Here is an 18,044-nt window from a genome sequence, read left to right as displayed (position 1 = left end):
AGGTCAGGCAGAATCCACGGAGAGCGTTTCAGGTCGAGACCTTCATCGGCAGAATCTCTGGTGTTTGAAATTTCATGTTGTGTAAGTCTGTGATAATAAACCTAGTTCTGATAATGGAACACACAGCTTAGACAGAGGAGCAGAACTAGGCCATTCGGTCCATTGGGTCTACTACACCCTTCTATCGTGGTAGTTATTTTCCCTCTCAGCTCCGTTCCCCTGGTAACCGTTGACGCCCTGACTGATCAAGAACCTATCAACTCACCCCACCCCCCGAAATATACCCAATAACTTGGCCTCCTGTTGTCACTTGCTACTGTTAGTCCTATAGTTTTACATATAAGGAAGGGTCTCTCGTTGTGAAGTGGGGACCCACGGCGCCGATGCTACTTTCACCCACCAGGTTCATACACATAAATTCATTGCGGGATCCCTCTTTCTCTCTTTGCACCGGGACACATTTTGCTACCGTCACCCCCTCCTCTCCCAGTTTGGTACACTTGCATGAACTGAAGGAGCTGTGGGTGTGCAATGAGAGCACACACACACAAGCGCCGCTGTTATTCCAGTCCTGTTTCACACACACACACACACACACACGAGTGCATTGAGGGATCACTCTGCAATGTAAAAACACACACACACACTCACAATACTCCAGTTATGCCTTCGACAATTCTCCCTCGCACTTATTGCAGGAGCAGTGTGTGAACAACAGGGACGAGCCCTTGGCCGGTTGTTGGAGGGCTCGGGATCTCGAATGAGGACACGGCTGCTGTTATTCTCTCTCTCGCAAACATCCGGGTTTCCCTACCCTCCGCTGGACAGGCTCTTTTAGAAGCCATTTTGGACCGGGTTCAGTTTTTTTTTTCCGCCTCGGCGCCGTGTGCTCGTTTTAAAACAAAACCAGGCAGCCGCGCAGCGCGCAGCCCTCGAGAGGGAGCAGGAGGAAGGGAGAAGAGGCGAGCGATGCCTGCACCCCGGTCGTGGCCGCCGCCGCCGCCGCTCCGCCAGACGCCGAGCGGCTCCGCGCTGTCCGCCGCCGAGAGCGAGTGAGCTGCCGGCTCCCGCTGCAGGAGGCACCGGCCGGGAGAGGGGCGCACCGAGCGGCAGGGAAACAACCCAGAGCCGAACCACACACTGCGGCTTCACTTTCGGCTGCTGAGGACTTAAAGGGGACATTTTTATTCTTTTATTTTTGCAACACCCCCTCATTGACTTTCTTTTTAAAAAGAAAAAAAATCTATTTGGAAAAGGGAGAGAAGGAGACAGCGTGCATTAAATGTCGTGGACCTGATCTGGATATTACCACCCCACCTCCCCTCTTTCCCTCCCCGACCATTTTAACAATCATTTTTGGTGCATTTAAATATGATTGCTTGCTGGCTGACTTTTGCACTTTGGGCAACTTTCTGTGCAGGTAAGGGTTGGTGGTTGTAAGACCTCCTGTTTTCTTTTTTTGTGTGGGCTGCTGGGGATTAATGTTCTGATTGAGTTTTGGTTTTTTTTGAAGCCCCTTTGTGTGAAGGGGCCGGCGAGTGAGTTTCTAAATGTTTCTAACTGGTTACGTAGATGCCCGCGGCTTGTGTGGTTGCGGGTGCTGGCCGCTTTTGGTGTGTGGTGGTACCAAACGTGTGTGTGTGTGTGTAATCTTGGGGAGTCGTCGTGGCTTTTCCTTATTTTTTTTTGCTGCTGGTCGCTTTATTGTGGCCTGATCTGTACGCGGGGCACCCGCCGGTTCCAAGTTTTATTTCCGACAAAGCATGTTTTGAGTGAGTAAGGGTTTCGCCCTCTAAATGAGAAACTCTGCGGCATTTTGCAAAGTAGTGTTGTTTCATCTTTTTTTTAAAGGAAAGAATGTTGATGTTTTTTTCCGTTTACCTTTTTAAAAGTGTATCGGATAAATGATGGGGGCAGTTGCAAAATCCTTCTACCTCAGTATAGAGGTAATTGCAAATTGAAGGAAATTCACTATAATGGGGCATCTGGAGTTCCTTTTAAACTCGGCCCGTCTAATGTAAACAAGTTGTGCCAATATAGACATAAAACCACATTTTCCCTTTACAAGGGAGACGGTGTGTGAACTAATGGCAGACTCGGCCTCAAATGCTGCTTTTATTGTCCCCTTCCCTCCTTGTTTTTGATGTATCGATGGGGGAGGGGGAAAATCTGGGCTCCTCTGCCTCGAATATAACAAACCACCTAACTTCTCTCTCTGTCGGCCAAACGTAAACAAGATGCATTGTACCGTTTTGGATGTGGCTTTATTTACGCCACTGCACGGAGTGAAACGTTGTAGCATTTGGGTTGGCGGGTGGGAGAAACCCGTAGATGCCAACACGTCTAAAGTGCTCGGATTGTGATTTTGGAAACCAGAATCGTGCAGATCCTGGAAACATTTAAAAATATTTTTAACCATACTCGCATGGACGATCCCCTAGCAAGCAACAACCTGGTCTCTCCCGCTCTCTAGCAGATGAACGCAGGCGTGATATTAAATAAGAAACAAGTAGTTTTGCCCTCCCCCCCTTTCGATGTTAATTTCCCCATGTTTTGCTATATACATTTGTACCGGTTCTTGTTACTAAAATACGGGCAACAATTGCAGGAGATGTATTTAAAAACAAAAGGGCACATCGTGTTCTTGGTGGGGAGAGGGGTCATTCGGATGCGTGTCAACCATTGATCCTAACAAGAGCGGTGGCGAGGGGAGGGGAGGGGAGGGGGAAGGGTTGCAGGAGGGGGTAGAGCTGCATTTTTGTTTGAAGGCAAGGCACGTGGTGATACAGAGTTGTAACAGTTCTGAGCTGGGAGTGAGAGAATTTGATTCATTCTTTGGTGTGCGGAAGTTTGTGGTCAGCTTTCGCTGCCGCTGGTTGGGTTTTGACTTAGACCGACGAGCTATGGGTAAGGCGCTGTTTATATTAATACACAGGTGTAAATCCCGCGCCTTCTCTTTCCCATAATATTCGCTCTCAGGCAGGCGGAGTTGTTTTTATTTCAGTTATGCGGAATTCTCAGAAAATTGAGAGGCTTTTGTGTGGTTGCGGCCGAGGTTTATGCTGGATCGGTCTTATTGCTGGTTTTATGCTGAAATATATATTCTCTCCCCCCCCAACCCCCCGCCCCTTGGACTGTTGGTATTGTTTCACCGGGCTGCTGAGTTTATGAAATGTGGCCGCATCGCCGCGGTTGTCTAATGTAAACCTTTACTCGCGTTCTCGGTAAAATGGGGACTCGGCCAGCAAGCCCCTCCCTTGTCCTAAGAGGGGAAGAGTTTATCACATAGGCCCGGCCAGCGAGGAAAAGCCCCCCCGATGAACTCGTCGGATTTTATCCAAACAGCAAACAGCTCCTGGGGGTCTGTTTCCCGGGTTGAGACACAATTCTGGTTTAATTCCACCCCTCCCTTGTCAATGTATCGCCTCCAACGTTTGAAAGAGATCCCATTGTCTGTTTCAGTGCGGTGGCTCGCTTTGTAAACCGGCACGTTTCCTCGCAAGGGGGGTTTGAATGCGATGCGTTTCGGGGAGGAAGTTGGTTAAAGATAAGGCTCCAGTGTGGAGCCGAGGAAGCGCAGACCTGTTGGCGTGAGAGAGGGGCAAAGCTGCCGCTTTGTGGTCTAACTGGAAGTGATGGAGCCGGCAGCTAAACCAAAACAGGGAACAATGCGGATGAATAAAACATGAGCGCATGTTATATAAAGAATTCTCGTTTTCTTTTCATGAACCCGCTGCCTTTGGTCCTCTTTCCTTCGTCCCATATTTTTTTTTAAAAAACTCTCCGTACTTGACTAACGTAGCGCACCCCCCCCCCCAAGGTGTTGGGTAGGGGCATCTTGTGGGACGGCTAGCGGTGAATTGTTGGGGATTTCTAAAGTTTGCTGGAACGTGTTTACACTGCATGTGTGATAGTGGGCAGCGGGCACTGGTAATGAGATCATTTCCCCGCCCTGTGTTTGCGTGGGATTGTGTCAGCCACACATTTGTAGCACTTGCGGTCTTCGCGGCCTCTCCCCGCTATCCATGGGCTGCAATGGCATTTTTTTGGGGGGAGGGGGACTAAAATAACCCGACTTTTATATATATTTTTTTAAATTTTGGAATGTTTAACGTTTAAATTGCAAATTCGCTTTGCACTCTCCTTTTCTTTCCCCGCTTGAAGGGATAAACTTTCTGCCGGCGCTTCCTCCATTAAAAATCGCCCCAGGTCACTTTCTCCGCGACCCCCGCTGGGAGCCCCGGGCAGCCGCAAGAAAGTCGTTTCTCGGACCGGCGCAGTCTGTCAACTGGCGGTCTCTCGGATTTTCCAAAACCACCCCATCCTTAATGTCTTACAAATTTGGAAGCAAGTTTATTGTCAAAGTACGCCACCTTGAAACTCATTTTCTTGCGGTTTTTACAAGTAAAAACCACAGGATCAATGGGGGGGGGGGGGGAGCTCCACACAAAGATTCACAATTGATGTGCTGAAGGAGACGGGCTGTGTGTAACTATGAACAAAAACGATACTGGGAACATTAGTGAGTCCGTAGGTTTTGCTCAGTCGACAGTGAGTGCTGGTTCAGGAGTCAGGAGGGTAATAACTGTTCCTGAACCTGGTGGTAGCATGGCCTGGGTGCTGAGGATTCTCGATAACAAGATACGAGTAAGAAGCAAAGAACCGCCAGTTTGTTGTTGAAGTTTTATTTTTTAAATCCTGGGTGGATTTTTTTTGGTCATTGTTTCTGAAAGGAGTTTTTTTTTAACCTCCTGGCTGGAGGGCAGCTTGAGTATCTTAAACCTCTGAGAGATTCGCAGTTATCCGTACTTGTCGCCAAACCACAGACAAGAGAAAATCTGCAGACGCTGGACACATCCAGAGGACACAGACAAAATGCTGGAGGAACCGGGCAGGAGAAGTTTCGAGCTGAGACCCTGGGTGGAAAAAAGATGAGTCAGTGTTGGAAGAAGGGAGGGGAGGAAGGTGAAGTGAGGAGGGGTGGAGTACAGAGCTGGGAAGTTGATTGGTGGAAGAGATACAGGGGGAGTCTCATAGGAGAGGACAGGAGGCCATGGTAGAAAAGGGGCAGGGGCACCAGAGAGTGCAGGCAAGGAGATGAGGTGAGAGGGAGAACAGTGGACAGTGAAATAAAAGTTAAGTATTGCAGAATGAGGAAAAACATAGTGAGATAGTGTTCATGGGTTCAATGTCCATTCAGGAATCGGATGACAGAGGGAAAGAAGCTGTTTCTGAATCATTGAGTGTGTGTCTCCATGGTCCTGTACCTCCTTCCTGATGGTAACCGTCAGAAAGCATCATGTCCTGGGCGACGGGGGTCCTTAATAATGGGCATCGAAGTTTTGAGGCACCGCTCCTCGAAGACATCCGTAACATATCTGTCTACCGCCACACTGTGTAAAAACACTTGCCTTTCAAAATTACCCCCTCTCCCCTTAAATGCACGCAGTCTAGTATCAGACATTTCAACGCTGTCTGACTCCTCTATCTACCCCTCTCAGCTCTCCCCTCAGCCTCTGCTGCCCCAGGGAGAAGCACTTCCCAGTTTACCAACCTCTTTTGATGGCTCATGCCTCTAATTGAGGCAGCATGCTGGTAAACTGCCTCCAAAACTGTGGCATCTTTCCGATAGTGGGGCGACGGAAGCTGTGTTCAGCACTCCAGGTGGAGTTTCAAACCCGTGCCTTCGGCCCGTCGAGTCAGTACTGAGTGAGCTCAGTCCTTTTCCCCGGGGTGGGGAATCAGGACGGGGAGGGCACAGCTTTCAGGTGAGAGGGGAAAATATTTAATAGGAACTTCAAAGACAACTTTTTGTTTCCCCCAGACAGCGTGGTATACATGTGGAATGGGTGGGGGGGGGGGTGGTCAGATGTACATTTTCTTCAACCACACCTTTGGAATGAAAGTGAGGCGGGTACCTGGAGTTCACAGTTCACTATCGGAACCACCATGTGCCACCCAGAGACTCATTTTCTTGCAGGCATTTACAGTACACAAGAACCAATGAAAAACTGCACACAGCATCTGACCACCAGCCAGCTTGGGAAGCTTAGAAAACAGTAAATAAATCCTGAGAACGCGGGGTTGCAGAATCCGTTCAGAGTTGAGGCGATCCACTCTGGTCCAGGAACCTGATGGTTGTAGGGTAATAACGGTTGGTGAAGCTGGTGGCGTGCAACCCAGGGCTGCTGTACTCCCTGCCCAGAGAAGGGAGTGCGGCCTGGATGGTGGATGCTGCTTTCCTGTGGTGGAGCACAGCTCGCTTTGGGGTGTGGGGGGGGGGGGGGAAGGCCCACCCCCTCCCGCGGAAGAATCTGGTGCCGTCACGGAGAGCAGGCGTACAACCGGCACCTGGGGTCAGGATCAGCCGGAGCTGTGCCACTGACTGCTGAACGTGTATGCAATTTTTGTGATTTTAGGATAATTTAAAAACCCACAGTGGTTGGGTGCAATTCCTAGGCTGTTGAGCTGGATGTCATAGCTTGTGGCTAAGGGGATCGGGGGGTATGGAGAGAAAGCAGGTACAGGGTTCTGAGTTGGATGATCAGCCATGATCATACTGAATGGCGGTGCAGGCTCAAAGGGCCGAATGGCCTACTCCTGCACCTATTTTCTATGTTTCTATCATGTACAATAGCTTATTTACATAGGCTGTATGTGCATAAAGTGACTGATGGGAATGTTAAAGTAGTGGTGGGTGGGTTAGTGGGCAGAGGTGTTGATCAGCCTTGCTGCTTGGGGAAAGTAACCGTTTTTGAGTCTGGTGGTCCTGGTGTGGATGCTATGTAGCCTCCTCCCTGATGGGAGTGGGACAAACAGTCCATGAGCAGGGTGGGTGGGATCCTTCATGATGTTCCTGGCCCTTTTCCAGCACCTTTCTGTGTATATGTCCCTGATGGCAGGTAGGCTGGTGCCTCGTGCATCTTCAGAAACCCTCTTGGTATCGGGGGGTGATCTTGCTCCTTGCTTCAGGTCTAACCCGCAGACGCCTCCCCTGCTGGGGCAAGGTGAGCTGTTTGGAGTGTGGAGGGGCTTGAGGGAGTGGGGACAAGTTTTGCTTCATCCGGTTGTAAGCCTCGGCAGAGATCAAAGTTGAGTTTATTGTCATATGCACGAGTCTGTGAATGCACAGGTGTATTGAGGAACTTGCTTGTCACAGCATCGCAGGCACAGATGCACAACGTTCATAACAAAATAAAAATAAACTGAGCATAAATTATACACAATATTTACCAGAGCGAGCAAGAACACAATTATAACGGTAAACAAATCCATTGCAGTCGAAGTTGTCACAGTGTTTCTGTACTCAGAAACAGAATCCGGGTTAATATAAGTTACAATAAAAATATATAAAATTAAATCAAAAACACTGGGGTAGTGTCCATGGGTTTATTATCCATTAGGAAATCTAGTGACGGAGAGGAAGAATCTGTTCCTAAAACATTTGAGTGTGTGCCTTCAGGACCCTACCTCCTTAGTGGTAGCAATGAGAAGGAGGTACGTCCTATGTCACTGTGGGGTCCTGGATGTTGGAGTTGCGAGTGTCCACAGTGGAGCTGACTGAGTTTATAACTTTCCGTTCCTGTGCAGTGGCCCCTCTGTACCAGGCAGTGATGCAGCCAGTTAGGATTCTCTCCGGGGCACGTCTGTAGGAAGTTGTGAGGCAGTGTTTACAGTTGGGCTGGTTGGTCCAAGAGCTGAATGGTTGAAGGCAGGTAGCTGTTGTTGAACCTGGTGCTGTGGGATTTCGGGCTTCTGTGCCTATCCCCTGCCCTTCGGTAGCTGCGGGAAGATGGGGTGGTCTGGGCCGGCGGTGGGGGGTGACGTAGCTGAGGATTCTCTTTCAGCTGTGCCTTCCTGAATGGCTGGTGGGTGTGCCAGCGGTGAAGCCAAAGAGCCTGTTAAACAAAACCGATGTTGCAGCCTCTTGACTGACAGGTAGCAAGTACACTTACCAAGGCACTTAAGTTTATTTCCTTCTTCATTTATTTAGAGATTCAGTGTGGAACAGGCCCGTCGAACTGCTGCCGCCAGCAACCCACCGATTTATCGGGACAGTTTGCAATGAGCAATTAACCTACTATCCGGTAGGCGCTGGAACTGTGGGAGGAAACCCGAGGAAAACCCCCGCATTCCATGGGGAGGAGGAACGAACTCCGTACTGGTGGCGTTGGGGTCCAGCTCCGAAGCCCCGAGATGTAATAGCATCGCGCTACCGTTGTGGGACCCGGCTGCTCCCTTCCCGTCTGTCATGTGACAGCAAGGCATTTAGGTTGAGAGGCGATAGTTTTGAATGGAGTAATTTACCACTTAATCTTTGTTCTATCATACTGCTTTTACCTGTCTCTGTGCGTAGAGACTCTGTATGGGTCTGTGTAGGTACATTTTGTGATTAAGTGGCCGAGGATCCATATGGTACCCATTAAAGATTATTGTAATGTTAGACGGCACCAAAATCGCCCGTTCTGTCGACTACAGAGAGCGGCCCATTATACCCTTGTCAGTCAGGCGACCACATTACTTCACAGCAAGGACACAAAATCAGAATGAAACTGATGAGCAGGGCGGCTGTCAAGAACAAAACTTGCAGTTTTTGTTTTGTAAGAAGCAGCTTTACAGAACCTCCAGTGGCTGGAGCGGAGAAGGTTTTGACTCGCCAATGCCACGACGCTACTGGGACCCGGTTTATTGCGTCTCGTTGCTTCGACAGCAGCTATTCCCACTGCAGATGACGGATCAACTCTATTTTGCCGTTTACGCGTTAGGGATTTGCGGTGTTGGTCAGGGCGTGACAATCGACTTTTTTAAAAAAAAAACCTTCCAACAGTTCTGAAGAATCGTATAAAAACGAAGTTAGAGGTTGAAGATTAAAATGTGCAGAATTAAATAATACCAGCACGCGTTTGCAATGTAAACAGCTTTGTAAAGAGTTTAAAATGTTTGCGGTGTACTGACTGAAGGGGATGTGTGGGGTGGGGGGTGGGGTGCTAACTAGAATTATTGAGCAGATTAACTGCCAGAGAGAAGTTCTTAAGGTGGCGTGAAGCTTCTGTTTTAGTAGCTCCACAGTGCTTTCCAGAAGGGCCCTGAGGTGCTGCTGCAACTCTGTAAAACTCTGGTTAGACCGTGCTGTGTTCGGTCCTGGTCACCTCGCGACGGTAAGGGTATGGCTGCTCGAGAGCAGGGTTCCCAGCGTGGGGTCACTGACCCTTCGGTTAACATGGCACAGTACGAGGTTGGGATTCCCTGCCTTAGAGAGAGGGCAGAGGAGATTTCCCAGCAGATTGGAGAGCATGTCGTACGAGGAAAGGTGGAGTAAGCTGTGGCTTATCAGATTGGAGTGAGGGAAGGGGGAGGTGTGTGGAACTTGATAGGACGAGCGGACAGACGGACTTTTCTCCCCCCCTCTCCCCCCCCCCCCCCCACCAAGGTTGGAAATTGCTAATATGAGAGGGCACAGTTTTAAGGTGTTTGGAGGTAAGTGGGGGTGGGTGGGGGGAGATGTATTTGGAAGTTTTGTTTACACAGGGTGATAGGTGCATGGAGCTTGTTGCAAGAGGCAAATACATTAGGGGTATTTACGAGACACTTTAAGTAGGATGAACGGGTAGGGGGAATGGAGGGCTATGTAGGAGGGAAGGTTTAGAGTAGGTTGAGTGGTCAGTATAACACTATGGGCCGAAGGGCTAGTACTGTACGGGAGCGTTCTTTGCTCTGTTCTGTTGTCTCCCATCTTGCTTCCCTGGCTCACTGCAGATTGGGTGGCAGGAATCTGGGATCGATCGCAGTCTTGGTGACCATTGTGGTGTTAACCTTCCCTGATTGACGCAGGACGGCCGAGATGGTCAGCTTCCATACTTGTCTGTCTGGGCGTTGGATGGAGGAATTGGGTCTGTTCTGGACTTTTTCGAAAGAGGAATGAGCTTCCTGTAGAAGTAGTAGAGGCCAGTTCAGTTGTGTCATTTAAGGTAAAATTGGATAGGTAAATGGACAGGAAAGGAGTGGAGGGTTATGGGCTGAGTGCGGGTAGGTGGGACTAGGTGAGATTAAGGGTTCGGCACGGACTAGGAGGGCCAAGATGGCCTGTTTCCGTGCTGTGATTGTTATATGGTTATAGGTGTTGAAATGCTTAAGGTCCTGACAGGACGGATGTTGAGATGGATCCACTACTAGGCAAATCCAGAATTGGGGGTTGGGGGGGGGGGGAAGGATCGCAGGAGAGGAGGGTCATTTAGAACTGAAGTGTAGGAATTTCCTCTCTGGATGGTAAATCCCTGGGATTCCCTAACCTGGAAGAGGTTAGATCTTTGGCAATACTTGGAGGAGGTAGATAAATTCATGAGAAGACGAGGGATAGGCACAGAAGCAGCCTGGGGCAAGTTATTATTATTTAAGTGATGGGGCAGGCTTGAGGGGCAAGTAGGCTACCCTGGCTTGCTTTGAGGAGGGATGGATTTTTTGTGGGCAGTGGGGGAAACATCAGCAATGTTCCCTCTTATTTTTTACAGCTGCACAGATCAACCATTGGTCTGAACAGGAAATTTTTACACGGCTTGAAAGCTGCGTGGCACTTTAAAATGTTTATTTTTGTAATATGCATACTATGAATATTTAGAATGAAAGTTGAAAAATCACGTACTTGTTTTATTTATTATTTGAAGGGGGGTAATGAAATAGACTGCACAAACAAAATCCTTCACCTTCTGTAAGAATTTATCTTTAGCCCAGCTACGTGCGTGGGAGCATTTCGGTTACGGTGCTGCCACACGGCCCAGAGGCAACAGTGGGAACGTGACAATTTACACTGGTGGCATTTAGAAGATCAGGGTTCAATTCCCGCCAGTGTACGGAGTTTGTACTTTCTCCCCATGGTCTTCCTCCAGTTGCTCTGATGTCCTCGCACACTCTGAGCGCACACAGGTTAGGATGCTGGGGCCAGAAGCTTGCCAACACCCGTGGGCTGCCCCCAGCACATTCTCGGGTTGCATTGGTCATTGACACTAACGGTAGATTTCACTGAATGTTTTGATTACTTGTGATAAATAAATAAAACTAATCTTTAACCTAGACTGCGTTGTCCCAGGTGGTATTGGGTTTCCTGAGAACTGAGCTCTCCCAGGCTCCTGATGCGCTTTGATATGATGGCCAAGCCTCGGAGTGCTGGGAGGTGAGTGTCTGGTAGAAGGAATGAAGTTGTTCAGTATTTACAAAATGAGCAAATTCAGAAATCTGAGGTGCAAGGGGACTTGGTGCAGGATTCCCTGAAGGAGAACTCCCAGGTTGGGAGGTAGTGAGGAAGGCAAATGCAATGTTAGCATTAATTTCGAGAGCACTAGAGTATCAAATGAAGGATGTAATGCTGAGGTTTTCTAAGACGTTGGTCAGACCACGCTTGGGGTATGGTGAGTTGGTTGGGCCCACGTTAAGAAAGGATACGCTGGCATTGGAGAGGGTCCAGAGGAAGTTTGCAAGAATGATTCTGGGGATGAAAGGGTTAACGCACGAGGAGCATTTGATGGCTCTGGGCCTGTTCCTGCTGAAGTTCAGAAGAATGAGGGGAGAAATCTGCTGAACGTTGAAAGGCCTAGATTGAGTGAACGTGGAGAGGATGTTTCCTATGGTAGGGGAGATGAGGACCAGAGGGCACAGCCTCAGAGTAGAAGCATGTCCTTTTAGAACAGCAATGAGAAGGAATTTCTTCAACCAAAAGTAGGGAAATCTTGGGAATCCATTGCCACAGAGGGATGTGGTATATTTAAAGTGGAGGTTGATTAGCAGGAACAGGCCATGACGTCTTTGCCAGAGGAGAAGCATCAGGGTGCCACCTGGATTAAAGAGGATAGGTTGCTGGAGCCTGGGCTTTTCTCTTTGGAGTGAGGGAGGGTGAGAGGGGTAAGCTGTGATGAACTGCTAGAGTAGAGTCAATGGGCCGTGTAGGGGTTTCCTTGAAAACAAACAAAACCGCCGAGTTCTGAGTCGGGGAGAAAAATAGTACATTCAGTTCTCCATTAGGAAACCGGCAAAGATAGAACCATCTTGTATAGCAGAGAAAGGCTGACAAAACCCAAATCAGCAATATAGTGAAATAAGAGCAATTAGCATAACTCAGTGAAGATCGGATATGTGACCAACAAAAAATATCATCTCCCCCCCCCCCCAACTCGTTCCCCCTCAACTAACTAAGCTATAATACATGCTGTACTCATTTGTCTCTACCACGCCCTGACCAATGTGACCCATGGTAAACACAAAACACGGTGCAGACAGGTTGAATGGTCTAAATCCTCACCCGTGTCTTGTGGCTTGAGATGTGTAAGAGGTGGATACAGAGTGGACAGCTAGGGACTCTTTGGAATTGGCTGATAGGAGAGGGCATCATTTGATTGGAGGAAAGTTTGGAGAGAATGTCAGTGGTAGGTATTTGTACACAGAGTGCCCTGACGGGTGATGATGGTAGAGGGAGATGTGGTAGGGACTTTTAGGAGAACCTTAGGTACGTGGATGAGAAAAAGAAGAGGGCTGTGTGGGAGGGAATTGTTAGGTTGGTCTTGCACTGTGGGGTGAAGGGCGTGTACCATTCTATGTTCACGTTCTCTCTGACCGGCCTTTAAGTCCCCTTGTTGTATCGGATCGCACCGCTATGCCCGGTAGCCCATTACAGGAACCCACCACAAAGAAAAACACCCCCACCCCGCTCAATTTAAATCTGCATCCTCTAGTTTCGGAGGTGTGTGAAGGGGTTCGTACCCCTCCCCCGCCTCCTAGTGGCCTAACTCCCTCTCTCTGATCTACCACACTGACGTGTATTCAACAGCTTGTCTCCACCACCCTCCCTTCTCCCCTTCCCCCTCTTTCTGCATGTGTGCAACATGCATTAAGCTTATTAGCAGAGCCCTTGTGGTCTCTGTCCCCTCCCTCTGTTTCTCGTTTGCAGAGAAGGTTGGCAGCGGAGGGCTGCGGTTACAATCAGCCAGGCCATTTCAAAGGGTGAGATGGAGCAGCTGAATTAATCACACGCTTGGTGTCACTTTAGTTACAGAAGGAGTCCTTTTTTCCTTGTCGAAATCAGAACTTCTCGGTCACGGTGCAGTCCCGCGCTCACAAAGGTGTTGTGAATGCTGTAGGCTACGCAGCGCTGTAGATTGGGGGTGGGGTGCGGTGTTGTCGGTAGTGATGCGGTTCCCTCAGTTGCAGTGGTTTGGTGTGAAGTATGTCACCCAGATAACTGGCTTGAGCTTCAGACGTGAGGGGTGGGGTGAGTGTGTATCAGAGGGGCTCCCTCCCACAGCCCCTTCCATTTTCTTCCTCCCTTCATACCACCTACCCCAATCATTTTCTCCCTCTATCACTTCCCTGCCCTTCCCCACCCCCAATTCTGTTTCACTTCCTCCTCTCCCCCCACTCGGTGGTTGTCTTCTTGTGGGCACCTCCCTTCCCCCTTGTTGATTTCTCGTTCCCTTGCTCCCCCTCAGACGTTCCTCCCTCCTGACCCGCGATCGGCGACCTTGCGGGTTTCCTGACAGAGGCGGACTGTCCTCATAACCCTCTTCACGTGTTAAAAGAAGGAAGAATTTTCCTGGATAGCCCACGGTTTATTTAAAGCCTGGGGTGCAAAGGCAATCCACGGGCCAGTTGTCCCAAGGAACCATCTTCATTTCTCATCCGATTCTGTGAACACCAAGGGCAATACACCGGGAGCCCTCAGCTGGGCAGTCTCCGGATGGGTAACATCTGATAACTTCTGCCTGTTGGTCCCTTTGTTCTCCTCGCCTTGCCCAGACTTGCTTTCTCCCAACGGAAGAAAGAATCCCTTTCACGCAATTTGACCGCCCCCAATTCCCAGGGGCTGAAGTTGCCTGAAAGGGCCCCTTGATGTACGGTTCAAAGAGAAGTGGCAAGGTTAACCCTCGGCCGAGGGCTCTCAGATTGTGAGGCGAGGAGCCCTGTTGCTCAGATCTGAGCCACTGGACAGGGAGGTGGTGAGTTCAGCCTTCAAAACTCTTGAGGACCAGTGCGAATGAAAGCAGGTCATCTGTTCACAAACTAATTCAGATAACGTGAAGTTTGTTGTTACGTGAGAGTAGAATGGTGTAGAGGTGTAAAATCGCCAAATAAGTTGTGTGAAATAAAAGAGTAATGCACTTGAAGTGCTGGAGAAACTCAGCAGGTCAGCCGGCTTCTATGGAGGAAAATGACTGTCGACTTCAGGTTAGATGGCAGTGTGTTTGGGCTCGGCAGCCTCTCAGGGGTCACCTAAAGGTGTTTTTGTCTTTTTCTTAAACGTCCTTTTTTACGGTTGCGAGACAGTGCTGGTTTTTAAAAACTTTGGGTACTGCAGCTCCATCCCATCGGCGTGCTGCTTGTTGGCGCTTGCTAGGAAGGCATTGGAATTGGTGCGCGAAGGCGATGTGCACTGTAACGGCAGGTGACTGTGTGCAATCGCAAGACCCTGTTGTACATTGATAATGCAAGGTGTTGTTGTCCTGTTTCCCTGGCTCGTTGGTGTGGCGAATGGTGGGGGGGGTGTGGGGGGAGCTGTGAGGATTAGGTCTCAAGTTGTGGGTTTGCCTGTTGCTGCCGTCCAGGAGAGGAGACGCTGGAGGGGGCATAGCACGGCGTCCGTGCTCGGTTGTGGACCGTCATATATATATTGTACCATGTATGCTTTGCACCTTAGCCCCCGAAGGAACATTGTTTAGTTTGGCTGTATTCATTTATGGTGAATGATAATGAACTTGATATTTTGGGTGGAGGCCCTCAGGACCCTCATGCCTCTGAATATTGAGGCTGTGCTCATGGTGATCCAGTTGAAGTGAACTTCGCTGGCAGGGATGGAGCTTATCGAGTGGATAGCCAGAGATAGTTTCCCAGGGCAGAAATGGATAATACAAAGGGGGGCATAACTTTAAGGTGATTGGAGGAAAGTATAGGGGGGGGGGGCCGCGGGAGTTGTCAGAGGTAAGTGTTTTACACAGAATCGAGAAAATCTGCTGCTGCTGGAAATCCAAGGTAACACGTGCAAAACGCTGGAGGAACTCAGCAGGTCAGGCAGCATCTCTGGAAACTGTCAATGTTTCGGGCCGAGACCCTTGGTCAGGACTGAGTTCCTCCAGCATTTTGTGTACTTTATAGAGTGAAGCGTGCTGCTGGGGGTGGTGGCAGAAGCAGATAAATGGGGGCATTTAGTAGACTCTTAGGCATTTGGATGAAAGAGAAATGCAGGGCTTTGTAGGAGAGAAGGGTTAGATTGATCTTAGTAGGTTAAAGGGCTAGCATAACATTATGGGCTGAAAGGCCTGTACTATGTCCTCTATCCTGTCCTGTGTGTTCATTCAGCTGACTTGGCAGTGCTGTGACTGGAAGCGGGTTCTAACAGAGCACCAGTTGGCATGTTTAGAGCTGTCTGCTGTTATCCCAGTTGGAGAAGGTTTGTGTGACGGTTCAACATCAGCCAGAAATGGGAATAAGATTCTTAATAAATTAAAGTTCTGGTTGTATTTTATTTCACCTCCTTCTGTTTCAAGGTTCTCTTCCCTTACGTTCTGAAAACAGTTGCTTCCAAGCTAATTTCCTTAAACTGGCACCGATTTCTTCAATTGGTTTATAATGTTAAAAGGAAATTCGATGTAAGTGCTCAGATCGTGAGTGGTTGCTTGGGGTAAACGGATAAATGTCTGAGAAGCTTCGCTGGGCAGAAGCTATGGATCTGACAAGATATTTTTTCAAGATCACAGTGAAGGGAAAACATTAAGCTCGTTTTAGAGGGAGGATCAGGAGACGGTGTATGGCATTCTCGCTGAATGTATCTGCTGGGGAGGCCAAAGCCCGAGTGGGTGTCTGCTGGAGACCTGCCCTGGGGTATGTGGGCGGGAGGGAAGCATGAGGCTTGTTGCTTGTGTTCTGCGTTGCTCTGTTTGGCGACTTGTGGGCTCAGGTGTGTGGTTGTTAACACAAACAATGCATTTCGCTGACTGTTGTGCCCCTGGCGTTTAGGGCAGCCATGAAGGTCCTCCATCTCTGGCGGGTCATCATGTCAGTAGCTTCCTCACGGCTTTCACTGCTGTCAGTTGAGCAAGTCCCGGGAGGAGACCCAGGAATACCGTCACACACAGATGTAGAAGGATTCTTCACTGCGGTTTTCATAACAGTTTTACCAATCGGGTAAAACTGAACCCACGAACCCGGAGCACTGGTGGACCACTCTTAGTCTGGCCTTTACCCTTTGACCTGTTTGGCTTGGGCGACCCCACCAAGAGCCAAAGCATAAAGCCCCGACTCCAGCCAACATAGCTCTCCGGGTCATTGAGGCACGCAAGCCTCCAGACCCTACGGCAAGGTTGTGGTCCTCTTGCATGTGATAAATGAATCTTGTTAGCCGAGGCACTGAGTTCAAGAGTCGGGGAGTAATGTTGCAGCTTTATAAAACTCTGGTTAGGCCTCACTTTGAGATTTGTGTTTGGTTCCGGTTACCCCATTATAGGAAGGCAGTAGATATTCACCAGGATGCTGCCTGGATTAGAGTGCACATGCCATTAGGAGGGTTTGATCCAACTTGGGTTACTTTATCTCGAGAGGCAGAGACAGAGAAGAGATTTGATAGAAGTTTATAAAATTATTAGAGGAATAGACAGTAAATGGCTGTCAAAATGTCTAACACTAGAGGACGTGCATTAAAAGTGAGAGGGGGAAGTTTGAAGTAGGTCTTCAAAATTCCCACCCCACAGAGTGATGGGTGCTTGGAATATGCTGTCGGGGGTGGTGGTGGAGGCAGATACGATAGAGACATTTAAGAGACTCTTGGATAGTCAGGTGAATATGAAGGGTGGACCATGTGCAGCCAGAGGAGATTAGTTTAATTAGCTGGTATTAGCTTAACTAGTGTGGCACAAGATTATGGTCTCTGGGCATGTTCCTGTGCTGTCCACTCTGAGAATGGGACTGATTGTGTGCATGAGATGCCACAGACTCTGTGGACTGAAAGGCTTTAGTTACACGCAGTGGAGCTTGCTGTCCTGTGAGCAGGTTGTGACCAGTAGGAAAGGGCAGGCTGGATCCTTGTGATTGTTACGGTTTGCTGTTGGTCCGGTCCCCCCCAGATGGTCACCTACCTACAGGAAAGCTTGAAAGAGTGCTGAGAAAAGTTACATGCTTGAGGAGCTGAATTACAGGGGAAGATTCAGACTTTATTCACCTGAATGTAGAAGATTGAGGGCAGATTTGACGTGCAGAATCATGAGGGGTGTAGATTGGATAAACGCAAGCAGGTTAAGAGTGAAAGGTGAAATATTTAAGTATCACCTGAGGGGGTATGACTCCACTCGGAGGGTGGTGAGAGTGTGGAACGAGCTGCCAGCGGAAGTGGCGGATGCAGGTTTGATTGCAACATTTAAGATATTTGGATAACTACGTGGATGGGAGGGGTACAAATTGTTGGGATTAGGCAGAATAATAGTTCTGCGCAGGCTATATGGGCCGCATAGCCTGTTAATGCTCTGTAGTATTCTGACTCTCAAATCTGTGCGAATCAAAGCTCTAATCTGAAGAAAAGATCCCTCTTGGGCTGGGTGCTTCCAAAATGGGCTGACTGCTGGTGTACAGGTCCTTGGGATCAGTTTCGTGTGACCTATTTCTGTAAAGCATTCTGCTTGGCTTGGACTGGTGAGAGTGCGCAAGATGGCTGCCCTACCTGCTCCCCAGCGAATGTGCAGAGCGCACGCGTTTCTCATCTGATCTCCATAGCCCCAACACCCTTCTGCTTTAGACGTGGTCTGATTTAGGTCCCTACCCAAGATGAATGAGAGGGAGCGGTAACTGCATTAATCCCGTGTCGTCTCCCGGGGGATTCTGCGCCGTAACCGCTGTGTGAAAAGTGACAATCTGCTGTGTTAGTGGCGTTGCGTGAAACCTGTTAAAGAGGGAAAGTGATTCATATATTCAATAACAAGGACAGAATGAGATGTTTATGGAGCTTTAGAATACATTTGCTCTCACAAGGCTCGGTTCTGAATAAACATGAGGTACTAATTGAGCATCTAATTGGGTCA

The 18,044-nt window shown here is 49.0% G+C and overlaps 1 protein-coding gene across 1 annotated transcript in view; it reads left to right on the top strand.

Moving 5' to 3' along the window:
* The first annotated feature begins 596 nt into the window (after positions 1-596).
* Positions 597-18,044, top strand: part of LOC132395339 (activin receptor type-2B-like) — a 145,481-nt gene continuing 128,033 nt past the window's right edge. Inside the window, exon 1 of the mRNA XM_059971795.1 lies at positions 597-1,420. Coding sequence (XP_059827778.1) covers positions 1,372-1,420 — 49 coding nt within the window. The 5' untranslated portion in view covers positions 597-1,371. The remainder of the gene's footprint in view (positions 1,421-18,044) is intronic.

The sequence above is a fragment of the Hypanus sabinus genome, chromosome 6 (genome assembly GCF_030144855.1).
Source record: "Hypanus sabinus isolate sHypSab1 chromosome 6, sHypSab1.hap1, whole genome shotgun sequence".
In the NCBI taxonomy this organism is placed as follows: domain Eukaryota; kingdom Metazoa; phylum Chordata; class Chondrichthyes; order Myliobatiformes; family Dasyatidae; genus Hypanus; species Hypanus sabinus.
Note: the sequence above shows the minus strand (reverse complement) of the source record. Positions and strands in the feature narration are given on the sequence as shown.